We start from the raw sequence: 13,853 nt of genomic DNA, 5'->3' as shown, positions 1-13,853 counted from the left end.
TGCAGTGGAATGCAGATTTTATTGAACCTTTGGTTTTTCCGAACCTTCAGAACACTCGAGGCAAATCTCTTTACTCTTAAGGCTATGTCGAACATTATGATTTTACCCCCGATTTCTACACATACCTGATTTTTCGAACCTTTTTTCGTTTTCTTTGTGAAAAATGACATTCAACTGTATGTTTATTTACTCAGCTTTGGCGCCTTTGATGATCCGATATACATGAAAGAACCATGAAAGCTGTATTTTTTCAACTGTTTATCAGTAACTGTTGTTTACCTAGTTTCCCAGTTTATACTGTTTCTCTTTTTCTCAACTGTGATGTCTTAAATGTTACGATAACAATAAAAGGTGTATCTTCATAAATGTTAACTAACTAAAAAGGGACTTTTCTTTACCAGATTCATGTTATTCGCTGCAACAACACACCACATTACGTCAGTCATAAAGAATGTTTGTCAGGTAAATAACACGTACAAGAACACAACCAAATCGATTCATTTTCTTCGAAGAAATACCTGTGAACAAAAGACACACCTCGAATTCCGCAAATTGCCATCCGTTGATATAAAAGAATACTGTTTAAACAGTAAACAAGCAAACATTAGAACTATAAGAAATAAAGATGTATTTTTCAACAGTGACACGAGCATGGGACAAAGAAAAATTCTAAGTCCCCGAAGGGACTTGAACCCATGGCCTCCCAGATACCGGTTGGGCGCACTAACCAACTGAGCTACAAGAGACTCGTGGTGAGCTGGGCCATTTACTTGGGCTGATATCACATATACTATGTAATATTTAAGAACTAGAAGGAAAAGAAATGAAATTACTAAAAGTTGTTGTATAACCGTTAGTAACTCCACATCGACCAACTAATGAGACGCACCGAATCCCAAAAAGTCACAGATTTTACTGTAAAATTGTTCACACCCCCACCCCCCCTAAAAGATGAAAATACTTTTGCAAGCCATTGTTTACTGATATCAGTGAAACTTTAAAAAAAACTTGATCAAACAATGAATCCAGAAGTCATTCATGAATAAAGTTTATGTTGACTGCTAATCAAATATGTACGGCGCTGTTGTTAACATTTACCCAGTTTCTCCAGATGGTTTTGATTCATTCGCCGTGATAAAAGATTGCCGAACCATCGGAAAACAAAGGATATAAAAAATGTAAACGTTATTATTTGCTCAGGTTACAAAATTCCATTTTAGTTTAAAATATGTGTTAACAGCTATGCAAGCTTGTATTCATTTGTTCTGCCCCCCGGTGCTTGTTCATGCCGAGTCTTGAAGCCTTGTTGTTCAGAATATAAGGCGGTTAGTCACAACTCAGTTTTAACTTGTGTTTATCGCTTCCTCGTAATGCAGACTTCAGTGGTTATCTGTGTTTTGGGCATTGCCGTCTTGGCAAGTTTCGCACATGGTAATTATATTACCTAAAATAATAATTTGTTTCACTTTTTTTTAAGTAACAGGGTTTAATCTAAAAACAATCTCTTAGATTGCGTTAGCTTTATCCGGTGTAATTATTGCACGATTCATTGTAATCTGTTTCTTGTTTTCTCTGATGTACAAACCATTCATTCTACGCTATGGCGAGGGGACCGATGGATGATCAAATAATATAAATAGGACTAGGTTGCTTGTTGCTTGTTTGAAATTTTCTAGGCTGCGTTTCTTCTTTCCAAAAATTCTTTTGTCCTCTTCATTGAACGAGTGGTTCTATATTCCTGCCAAGTCGAACTAGAGAGAGAGATCGACTTTGTTGATATAATATATAGTCCACCTTTTTCAGTGAACCGAAAAAAAAAATCGTTGGAGGACAACTTGGTTGATTTGCAGTCAGTGTCGTTGGTCGATTGATCAATCTATTGATCGATCAATCAATCGGTTGATTTGTTGAGCACTTTATATTTTATTTCTCTCTAAAAATAATTGCAGGGTGTGAAGACAAAGGAAGCTTGAACTGCGAGTACTATGCTGGTAAGGGATATTGCAAAGGTAAATTCGAAGAACACATGAAAAATGTCTGTCAGAAAACCTGTAATTATTGCGGCGGTGGCAACAGTGGATCAGAACAATGTGGCTACAAACCCAGTGTTCGAATTGTTGGTGGTACCGAGGCCCCTAAAGGAGCTTGGCCGTGGCAAGCCCAGCTCAGGACATCTTATGGCTTTACCTTCTGTGGAGGAACTTTAGTTCATCCGCAATGGGTTGTCACTGCAGCTCACTGCGTCCCGGGTAAAACTCCCTCGAGCTTTCGTGTAAGGTGAGTTTGTAAAACGCTACTTCATTTCAGTGGAACGAAATTCATAACTAAATTCACCGTGCGTGCGTTAACACCGATTACCTGCTTTCTTTCTTTCTTTTTTTTTTTGAGATTGACACATTGGTCCACCTAAAAAAACACGTACACATGCTATTTGAAATTATACAATATTATTACTGTATTTATTCGATTAAGCGCCGAACCTCGAATAAGCGCCCCCCCAAAGGTAGGAAAAGATAATAAGCGTCCATCCTCGAATACGCGCCAAACATCAAGGAGGCAGCACTAGAGAGTTCGCTTAATGACCTTAGTGACAATTTGTTTGAAACTGACTAACTGTTAGTTGTTTTTCTACAGAAACTTCAAATGAACAGTTAAAATTATGTTTAGGTACACCACCAACTTCAATTTTCTACTTGCTTAAAGTGGTGAAGAATTAATAAGCGCACAGCCTTGAATAAGCGCCCACTCTTGAGGTACATAAATATAAAAAGTGCTCAGGGCGCTAAATCGAATAAACGCGGTATTCATGTTTTCTTTTGTAACATAATAAAAATAAAAACATGACAGCTAGATAAACAACCGAAAAAGAGGCGACAAAAGTAATGAAATCGCAAAAAAATGCATAAAGAATACATTACGTTGTTGATATTATTATTGTAATAACGCTTTTAATCAACTTAATACACCGAAAAGGGAAAAGGTGCACATTTACGGTTGTTGGTTAGATAAACAGTTTTATGTTTGAGGACATTTTTCTATTTTACATTGAAACGTTAGTTTATCAACAAGTTCATCTAAAGACAATTTTTGGGTAATGTCGGAAGACTTAGGGATCTTTTTGGGTCCTAAGTTTTGCCTTTATTCGATCATCCCCGTCATTTACAAGCCGGAGTACCCCCCCCCCCCCCCCTGGGGTTGATTCATGGATAAAAAATACTTTAAAAGTATACATTTTCCGATTGAACTTAGGTGTAAAATTCCTGCAACTGCTTTAGCTAAATTAGCTCGACCGGAGGTACACAATTCAAGTGAACGATGTTTCGTTTCTCGCAAGACAACAAAGAGTTGCTCTCTTTGTCTCTTCGCCTTTTGCATTCACTTCTAAATCCGATTTTTTTCCCTGTATTTTGTCCCATTTTTAACAAAAAGACTTTGATTTTTCCTACCGAACACAATTCGCTTCACGAAAAACTGCTCGAGACTCTTGCTGTACGCATACGCACCTGAATGGTTTTCCCGCGTCAGCGACGCTGATTGGTTAAAGTTAATCGGATGATGAACCGATAACCAATCAGCTGCAGGGCAGTTAATGCATTAACAGCCCGCTAGGAGTCATTTGCGGCCCGCAAGGCGCGTGTTTTCAGTAGGGCGGTTTTCAATTTGGCCGCGTTAATTGATAATAATGTAATGTTAAGTGTGTAGATATCAATAAAGGAAAGATAAAAGAAAAAAGTTAATTTCCATTTTATGATAGAACATTAGATTACAGCTGTTTCTCGATTTTTATAGACTTGGAGCTCACGAGCTAGTTAATAATGTGGGAACAGAACAGGACATGGAGATTGAAAAGATCATCTCTCACCACAGCTACAAACGACCTTATGGCATGGCACACGATATTGCAATGTTAAAACTGCGCAAGCCCGCTCAACTCAACAAAGCTGTTAATCTGGCTTGTATGCCTGGATCGAGTGGAAGAGTTGCAGATAACAAGATCTGTTGGGTTACAGGTAAAATCAGTGGAATATATATTGAAACAATTTCGCAGAGTATTTCTTCCACTATAGTAAAGTACAATGGCAGGTGATTGCACTATGAATTATCACTATGAAAAAACTCCCCCGAGGGTTCCCCTACAATTTGTCAAAGGCGGGGAGGCTCCCCCCGAAAGGGGTACCTTTTGCAGGATTTAGGCATGTAACAGGGTAGTGATTTCTCAAGCCCAGGTATGTGAAAGGGTACGGAAATCTGTCATTCAGGTATTTAAAAGGGCCTTTAATTAAGTTAAAAAGAAAACGTCCTGTCTATGCCAAGTCTTTTCAGTAGTTATATGAAAGGGGTACATTTTGTTAGTAAAAGGTATATGAAAAGGGTAAAATTTCTGTCAAAGCGTAAAATAAAAGGGTAAGGAGCTAGAACTTGGGGCAGAGCCTCCCCGTATAAAACTTGTCTCATAATAACTTCAGTAATAATCATGTTTATAGTCTTTTTATCGCATGTATATATTCCTTTTATCACATAAATAGTTTTTACACCGTTTTTTATCACGTAAAAAGCTTCTTTTAACTTATATTAACTTTGAATTATTAATTGTAATAGTTGTGATTAGGATATCAGTTTTAACTTTTAGGTGTCCACTATTAGTAGGGGGAGTTTTCCCCTCAGCCAAACATTTAAGACACGTTAATAAAGTTATTTATTTTATCCCCCACCCCCATCCCGGGAAAACAACCTTGAAATCTTGTGACGATAGCGACCGTTCCAAAAGAAATTCTTTTACCGTGCACCAGTAACTAATACTCGTTCAATTTAAAGTCTTTTTCTTCCTTTTTTAACATTTTTTTAGTAAATATTTCATTCTCGTTTAAACCGAATTGGTTAAAGCTGCTAAACCTATAAAAAATAACGGTTTAGCGTTTTTCGCTCTTTACGGTATTCAAAATGTAAACGATGTTGTGTACAAATCGATATACGATCATAACATTCTAAAGCAAGTTTACTTCACAATTGACTCTGCGGTTTTCAAACATTCATCGAGTGTTTCGTTTTTATGGACTATTGTGAAATGACATCGATCTTGATATTTAATTTAATTTCTTACTGAGCCAATGGAACCTACTTCCCTATTATGTTGTGTCACACTGACTATTTCAGTACACTTTTTTACAAATAAATACATACATTTGTTTTTTTGGGGTTGTTTTTTCTTTTCTTTCTTTAAGGATTTGGACGACTGGCTTCCGGCGGTGCTAGACCAGATGTCCTTATGCAGGTCAAGGTCCCAATTGTATCGGACTCCAGATGTAAACAAGCCTATGGTTCACGGATCCACGACTCCATGGTCTGTGCTGGACTCGACCAAGGTGGCAAGGACTCGTGCCAAGGAGATTCAGGGGGTCCCATGGTGTGTGAAGACAACGGAAGGTTCTATCTGGAGGGTGTTGTTTCGTGGGGGATCGGATGTGCGTCTCCAGGCAAATATGGCGTCTACTCAAAGGTCCGTTACTTGAGGCAATGGATCGATGATACAATGAACTCGAATTAATTGTAAAACAACCAGAACAATAAATGCATAGAAAAAACGAAATCAAACTGTTTGTGCTTTGTGAATTCTTTGAGTCAATATTATTAGCTTCTAAATTCAATCTCTTCTACTATATCGTTGCCTACGACGTTATAATTAATCTTCGGAGGTGGACAGAAAAACAAAGTAATTTGTAAAAGAATGGTCGTGCATACGGAACTTTGATTAACGAAATGAATATTAATTTGTTTATTTGGATTGGAACTTATGGAGGGACAGAATTTGGTAAAAGAATAACGTGTGATCTCATCTTAAGGTACCGCTTTTAGATACTTTGTCATATGATTGATCCCAGAATAATTGAATTCAAATTACGAAACCGAAAGTAAAACAAGACAAAAGAAGAACTTAAAAAATCTTCTACTTTCTTGAAGGTTTTTTTTTTGTTTGCAATTTGTTTTTACTCGTGAATGTAATGAAACGAGTATTGTTATGGTTATGGAAAGTGATATGCAAATTTTCAGTCGGTCGGTCGGTCGGTCGGTCGGTCGATGGGCTGTTAACTTTAATTTATGAATAATAATTTAGGCATTAAATTATAAATTAATTTTCCTTGTTTTTTTTTTTTAACTTTTTGTTTCACACTTCTGAGGTTTGAACCGGCGACTCCTAACATCAACTATGTTTTTGAAGACCAAACCCCTAACCGCTTGACAACTTCGGCGTACTGATCATTTGGGCTGAAAATTAGCATATAGATTTCTTTGTGTTGTTGTTAGTACGATGACCGATACCGTAGGTTCAAAGTTAAATGGCTTGTATGTAAAGCTTCTTCGAATGGCTCGATTTATAGCTCTTAAGAATTTCACATGACAAATAGAAGAAATAATCTTAGAGAAAATATGAAAATCTTCGAAACACTGAACTGACATTCCGTGTTTTGATCGAATTTTTAGATTTTCCAGGCACGAACTGTGGACTGCGACTGTGTTGGGTATTAAAAGGTTGATTTCAGGACAATTTTATGAATAAAGTCCAATTTTAGCAGTCTCTGAATTGTCGTAAAAAAAATTAATCGTCCCTGCTGAGAATCGAACCCGGGCCGCTGGACTGGAGGGCCAACGCATTGCCACTACACAACGCGCTAGCAAGCTTGCACTTGTGGTAGAAATTAGTGTTATATAACGAAGGCTTTTGAATGGATTACCGCTTGCCGCTCACAAAAAGACCGATTGCCGCTCACAAAAAGACAGAATCATTTTATAGCTCTACACCAATACATTTAGTATTCTCATTCACGAGTGGGCTAACAAAGCACCTTTGATTTTATCTGATTTCTCTTTCAATCTTTACTCCCTTTTTTTACACTTATCGTCTTATCACTAATCATGTACAGAACGGGACTGGTACATTTACCATAATTTTAAGCCCACGAAAACCATCATAGCACAAAAAAAACCACACACAGAAAAGCTCTAGAAACTTCATGTTGTAAGTACATGGTCTGATGGCGCAAAAACATGACTTTCGTCGGCCCCATTGACTATGTTAGGTTTGCAGTGCATTGTGGTAAAATGAACAGCCGCCATCTTTTTTCCGAACGATGGATTGTGCAGCTTTTCCCGGGAAAGATACATACGAATGTCAAACGTGAAATTTTGGCGTCGACCCATCGCAATTCACGCATATTTTACTGTACTGCCATTATGAATTTATTTTCTTTGATGAAGTTCCACAAAACAACTACATTGCCTAAATTTGTCTTTAGTTTTGTGCAGTTGTGTTTTAACTTCGAGTATTTGCATATTTTCGTTTTTCAAAAGCCTGTTTACACAGGCGGTTTTTGTCGAGCAACACAATGCAATTTTTGTCACGCCGAAGTTGAAAGTCTCTTGCGATATCGCGGCGATAAAATCGCAATATAATCGCCGCGATTTTGCAAGCGTGTAAACTAGCGGCAATAAAAACGCCACGAGATCGAAGGAGTTTGGAACCTGTTCGAAACTCGATGCACCTTTGGCGCGAAAAAAATTGCATTGAGTTGCGCGACAGAAATCGCCTGTGTAAACGGGCCTTAAGAATATGGAGGGTTCTTTAACGAAATCGTGCTTGTTATGATGGTTTTATTGCACTAATCTTGCTTCAGGTTTTGAGATATATAAATATGTTTACAGCTTAATATGGGCATCTTTTTTAAACTTCACAAGAGAAAGCTTTTTATATATATAAAGGCCCTAAACCATTAAAGCCTGGTTTTCACTAGCGACGCAAGCACAAGCGCAAGAATAACTGTTCTTATTTCACCGTGAAAACGGCTTCGACTCAAGCAAAAGCACAAGCGCATCGCAGGTTTATGCTTGTGCTTGTGCTTGCGGCAAGCAAAAAAACAAGGATCGAAATTTTCCTTCTTGCGTGATTGCGCTTATGCGTGCGCTTGTGCTTGCGTCGCTGGTGAAAACCATACTTTAGTGTTTTGATTCTTATTCAAATTAAAAATGCCGAGGCAAAAAAAAACAACAACACGCGCTTGTTTAGAATGAATACGAGAGTTGTATGGTTGCCTCTTCTTCCTTTTTTGTCCTTCCAAAGGGAATTGATATTCCCGTTGTTTTAATTGATCGGTATGACCTAACTTTTATATCTAGAAGAAAAATGTTGTACTCTTAGCTCGGTGACGAATATATTTAATGCAAAATAGTAATGTACCTCTTCTTCCATTTTTGTTCCTGTCTGCGCCAACAGGAACACCTTTCGGAAAAAGCAAAAAAAACTATACATTTAGAGCTTTAATACATATTGATATCATTTTTATAAGGTTGTGTTACCGGGAAAACTTGCAACAACCATTTTTCGCGCAACAAATTTGGCAAAATGTTGCGAGTTTTGGACTTATTTCAAAACTCGCAACGTGTTGCTGAGACCAAAATTGTGCAAAAAATCGTCCCAGGTAGCTACACGTGTTCGATTTTTCGCGCAACATTGTTGGAAGTTGTCTTGTGTAACACCAATGGTAAGCAGAACATTACATTGCCATCCTCTGCTACTGAGCGTTTCCTATAACATCAAGAAGCACTGTGCGCTATAGTCTTTCCTAAAGTCTCAATGGCTATTTCAAAAACCGAAGAGGTTACATAGATTTCCTTTACAGATTAATACAATGACCGGGCAGTTTTAGATGCAAAAGAAATCTTGAATGGAAAATTAAAATTCCAATAAAAAACCTATGGATTTACCCAATTCCAATTTTTTTTTAATGCGATTATTTTAAGGGAAGGCTTACTTTCGGTGGGACAGGGTAGGGAAAAGGGGCTGTTACAAGTCTTGTGTTTCAATGGAACTGCAGAAATTTTGCGTATCAAAGATTTTGGTACATTCAAAAATACCACATGGTATAACTAGGCATAACTATAACGAAATAGGTATATGGTTAATAGGCCCTTCTTTCAAACACAAATGGGCTCATATTTATCGGATGGGGAAAGGTTGTTATGGAAGAATTTCTTAGATTTTAAGCGATGTCTAAGATTTGAAGCGCTTATCTTCCGCGTGACTTTTATTAGGAAGAGTTTTCTATCTGAAATTTGTAGGGCTTGTTTTTGGGCAGAAGATCGAATAATTTTCTGGCTCGTGAGGGGTGCAGGACACCTTCTAAATTTTACAGTACTACCACTGGAAAGAAATTGAACACTTGCCGCTTACTAAAACTTGATTTTTTTATCACAATAAATTCCATAATACTAGACCTGGCTGACTCTAATTCAGCAGATAGATTAGAAAACCCCGTTCGGACCCGTGAAAAGGTATCGAAGAGGGTAGCGGAGATTGAATGCATAGCCCAGTTGCTGTCGTTTTACATGTCGTTTTTGGTTACGGCTTATACTTAGTTGCATGCCAAATCATTTCGCGATTGTTTAACCAGGTTCAGTATAAATCAGGGTCCCCTATAGCTCTTTTCAAAATGGAATCACGTAAAAATATTTGGCTTTTCACGGGTCACGGGTAGTTCTAAAAATCTTTTCACGTTCACGCAAAAATCATGGCGATCCCTGTTTAAACTGTTTCACTCAGATTTTTGTAGGACACCGGATATTGTTTCTGTCAAGATCACGCACGCAGCAAACTAGCTGACAAAAGCATCATCTGTTTAATTTAAAACGAACCAAAGAGCTTAAATAAAGATGTACATTTACTAGTACTAACAAGAAAATCAGAATTCAATTCACGAAAAGGAAGATGATTCACGATTCACGTCTAATTCAACTCTTCGTTCACGGGTCACGTTAAAGCTAAAAATTGCGTTCACGCGCACGCGAATCACGAACCACAAAAAAGTAAAAGTACAAATCACGATTCACGAAAAAAATAAATAGCCTCAATCACGCTTCACATAAAAAGTATAGGGGACCCTTATAAATATGATGTTGAGAAGATGAGTCATCCACTCAAATCCATATTCTGAGATACGCATTTGGCGCTATAGAAGATTTTTAGATGAACCTTTTTTTAGCATACAAATTAAATTCTTTATGAGACTCCGCATAATAAGAAATATCATTTTATTATTAAATGTTAATGTTGAGCGCTTGAGCGTTTTCAGTTTAATTTACGCATGTCAAAGAAAATCGCTCTCTGTTTTCATTTTTCGTTTCAAAAAAGGTTAAATCCTCAAATGTTATAAAAACGAACCCCAAACTGCAAACAATGTCGATTGCTTTTTGGTCAATTTGGTTAGTGTTATGTTTTAGGCTGAGTTGACACAAATAGCCTTAAAGTTTTAGACATTAATTAGGAACATAGATTTTTCAATTTTATCTCATTTTGATACATATTTTTGGTAAATTATTTATTGTATGCGCTTTATTAAGTACTCTGGTTAATTTTTACTTGTTACTTTTGATATGTATTTTTTTCAATCAATAAAGAAATAAAAAAGGGAACATAAAAACCCACGGCCAACGAGAGAAGGAAAACAATGCTTTCATCCTTTTAAAACCATGACGCTTAATCTTTTCTTTAATTCTTAAAGAGGAAAATAAAAGACAGATACTTGACTCAAAACTAGTTTTCCTTGGTGATAAAACGTGGAATGTAAAAACTCAAAAATATAACGTAGAAAACTGCGATTAAATTCGAGTCGTCCTGTGCTTGAAATGATACCAAGAAAAGCAAAAGCCTTTGTCATAAATTGCAAAATGTATTTAACAAGATAGCCCAGACTACCTTATTATAGGAAATTAACGCGAATTTAAAACTTTCGCGTTAATTTAAGTCGCGTTAATTTTTGTTAACGTTAATTTCCGCGCCGTTAATTAAGTGGAGCGTTAATTTCCATGACGTTAATTTCCATTATTTTGGCCCCAATTTTTCGTTACAGTCCAGATGTTCTTGACTCCAAGGAAAAGCATAATTTATCTGCCACTATCATGATACTGTGAAGAACGCTTAAAGTGGGAAAAGTAGCACGAACATTGTTTTCGTTTAGATAACACGCCTACAAGTGTTGAAATAAACTTGTTCCTGTTGTGTACGTCGCGTTAATTTCCTTCATTTTGAATGTTCCCCCCTCTTTCCGTTAATTTCCTTTATTAGGAAGTAATTTTTCCTTCAATTCGCGTTAATTTAGTCGCGTTAATTTCAAATACCTTAATTAACACAAGCGTTAATTTCCTATAATAAGGTAATCACCACACAACGAGGTGCAAATTCTTCATATTTGATCATCTATTAGTATTCAGTGTCAATATTATTTAATCAGGATCCGAAACATCATCCTCTTAAAACTAATTCTGAATGTAATTTGATGACAATGCAGGCTTCTTTTCCCTGATTCTGTCGTCTGCTTGTTCGGGCGTTGTATGACAACATTCAATTTTTAGGATAAAAGAATGATAAAGCAAGGACATTTCCGCACAATAATCTTCATTCGGTAAATCATGCAGTCTTTTACAGTTCTCTGTGTGTTGGGCGTAGCAATCTTGGCAAGTTTCGCACATGGTAATTTCGCACATAATAATTTAACTGGCCCGTTAAATACGAAAAATATTATTTAAGGGGGGAAGTTTTCTTCATAGTGTTTGAATCTGGTTCCATTTGGAATGTGAGTTGTTGTCTGATAAGTCCCGATCGGGGAGGGGGGTTTAATAATCTTTTTATGCCTGGATAAAAAGGAGAGGAGATAAATCTATGCACGTATGTTGAATATTCAATTACTGAAGAGGGGACAAAGGGTTCCACGCCGGGCCAGCAGAGCGCTTGAAGCGGAACTCTCGGAATAACTTTTTGCTGTTTTATTCGATTGAGCCCAAATTTAGCACAGTGATTTATCCCAAGCAATTGTGTCAAAAGCATCATATTATACTTAACCGCTGGAAAAAAATTCATTTTGCAGAATCAGAGACCGTTATCGCACAGGAGACGTAGGGACAGAAGAGGATATCGAGATCGAACGCGTTATCGTTCACCATAGTTACAAAAACTCTTCTGGTTTGGCTCACGATATCGCCCTGTTGAAACTGCGCAAACCTGCTCAAATTAACAAAGCTGCCAACCTGTATCGAACGGACAAGTGGCAGATGGGAAAATGTGCTGGGTCACAGGTATTAAAAGTGCAGTTTTTAGAGCTTTTCTATAGCAATTTATAATACGACAGATTACTAACGTGATTTAATTTTGATGTGATGTGATGTGATCTGATGATGCGATGTGATGTGATAATGCGATTATGCGATGTGATGTGATGATGCGATTATGCGATGTGTGTGATGTAATGTGATGTGATGTCTAGGCACGGCGGAGCCGGGGGCTGGGGGGGGGAGCTTTTAGCCCCCTCCCCCAAATTTCAGAAAAATAAAGACATACTAAGAGAGAGTCTTTTAAGTCACCCCACTTCAAGTCACTACTCAGCCCTCCACTTGGAAAATTGCTCCGCCGTTCCTGATGTGATGTGATGATGCGATGTGATGTGATGTGACGTTATGTGTTGTGATATGAACTGTTTTCATTGAAGTACCTTTTTTATTTTAAGACTCGGCGCTTTCTCATTAATTTATTCATTGACCTGACGATGGTTTTGAATTAAACCGAAATATTGGGAATACCGACCGCCAGGCAGTTTTCACTATTCGCTTTAGCTTTTATCATTTTCCCTTCATTTCCTTTAGTATCATTATCTGCTGTATTTCGTGTAATTGGATCCTCAAATTTAGAAGCTTAAGCAATCATTTGCTCAATGAAGACATCACTTAGTGATCTGTTATTAATATTTAGGCTTTGGAGCGCTGTCCTCGGGTGGTTCGTTACCTAGCGTCCTATGCAGGTATCTGTCCCCATTGTTACAGAGGCCAAATGTAAACAGCCTATGGCTCATCGATCCACACTCCATGGTCTGTGTTGGACTCGAAGAAGGTGGCAAGGACTCGTGCCAGGGAGATTCAGGGGGTCCTTTTGTGTGTGAAGACAATGGAAAGTTCTTCCTCGAGGGTGTTGTATCGTGGGGACACAGATGCGCTGCTTCAGGATATTATGGCGTCTACGCAAGGGTCCGTTACTTGAGGCAATGGATCGATAGTACAATGAGAAAATACTAAAAAGTAACACGCCTGTTTGAGTTTAACAATAAAAGGCATTGAGAAAAAAATCCACTATTTGCATATTTTATTATTTTAAAGATCAATGAAAAACTTTAATCAGGCAGCATTTCTCGACGACCTCAGCAGAGTGCCTTTCTCCACAGCCTATTCGATGACCCTGATGATGTGTACTGGTGTTGGGAGAAACTTTACAATCAAGTGTTGAATGATCACGCCCCTATCATGAAAATCAACAGGCGCCAATCAACTGCATCCATTCATAACCGCTCAATTCGAAATGCAATGCGACAAGGGATCGCTTAAAAAAGAGATTTAAAAAAAAGAAATCGTGAAGATTGGGAAAAAAGTCAATGAGAAAAAAGTGTTAGCATGAGGAGAAAAGCAGTACAAGAACATTTTAGAAAACTCTGTGAAGAGAGACAAGGTTATAAAGAAAATTTTGGAGCACAATAAAGCCTTATCTGAATCGCGCAAGGCCAAGAATAACGGACGATTAGTTCTCAAAACAATAGTAGGATAATTAGAGCCAGAAAGAGGTGGCAGAGTCTTTCAAATTTCTTTACGAGTGTTACATGTGTTGAAACCAGCCAGGCAAAACCAACGCCGGATCTCAGCCACATAATTAACAAATTACCGGAAGCAAAACACTGTCCCTAAGGAAAACAAACCAACGGAAGTGAAAGAGGTGCTGAAGAAAGTTAAACCCAACAAAGCCACTGGCTGTGATCTTATTCCTCCGA

General features: G+C 37.7%; 2 protein-coding genes across 2 annotated transcripts; both read left to right on the top strand.

Annotated features, from left to right (window-relative positions):
* Window positions 1-1,370: 1,370 nt before the first annotated feature.
* On the top strand, window positions 1,371-5,567 carry LOC144660513 (trypsin-3-like). Its single transcript, XM_078521169.1, has 4 exons — window positions 1,371-1,431; window positions 1,950-2,277; window positions 3,790-4,010; window positions 5,223-5,567. The coding sequence occupies exons 1-4, from the start codon at window positions 1,371-1,373 to the stop codon at window positions 5,543-5,545; spliced, it is 933 nt and encodes a 310-aa protein (XP_078377295.1). The 3' UTR covers window positions 5,546-5,567.
* Window positions 5,568-11,565: 5,998 nt separating this feature from the next.
* On the top strand, window positions 11,566-13,150 carry LOC144660538 (trypsin-1-like). The gene is made up of 2 exons (XM_078521202.1): window positions 11,566-12,120; window positions 12,791-13,150. The coding sequence occupies exons 1-2, from the start codon at window positions 12,105-12,107 to the stop codon at window positions 13,108-13,110; spliced, it is 336 nt and encodes a 111-aa protein (XP_078377328.1). The 5' UTR covers window positions 11,566-12,104; the 3' UTR covers window positions 13,111-13,150.
* The last annotated feature ends 703 nt before the right edge of the window (window positions 13,151-13,853 follow it).

The sequence above is a fragment of the Oculina patagonica genome, chromosome 7 (assembly GCF_052425735.1).
Source record: "Oculina patagonica isolate OP01 chromosome 7, crgOcupat, whole genome shotgun sequence".
Lineage (NCBI taxonomy): Eukaryota > Metazoa > Cnidaria > Anthozoa > Scleractinia > Oculinidae > Oculina > Oculina patagonica.
The sequence above is the reverse complement of the archived record's forward strand: the minus strand, read 5'-3'. Positions and strand labels throughout refer to the sequence as shown.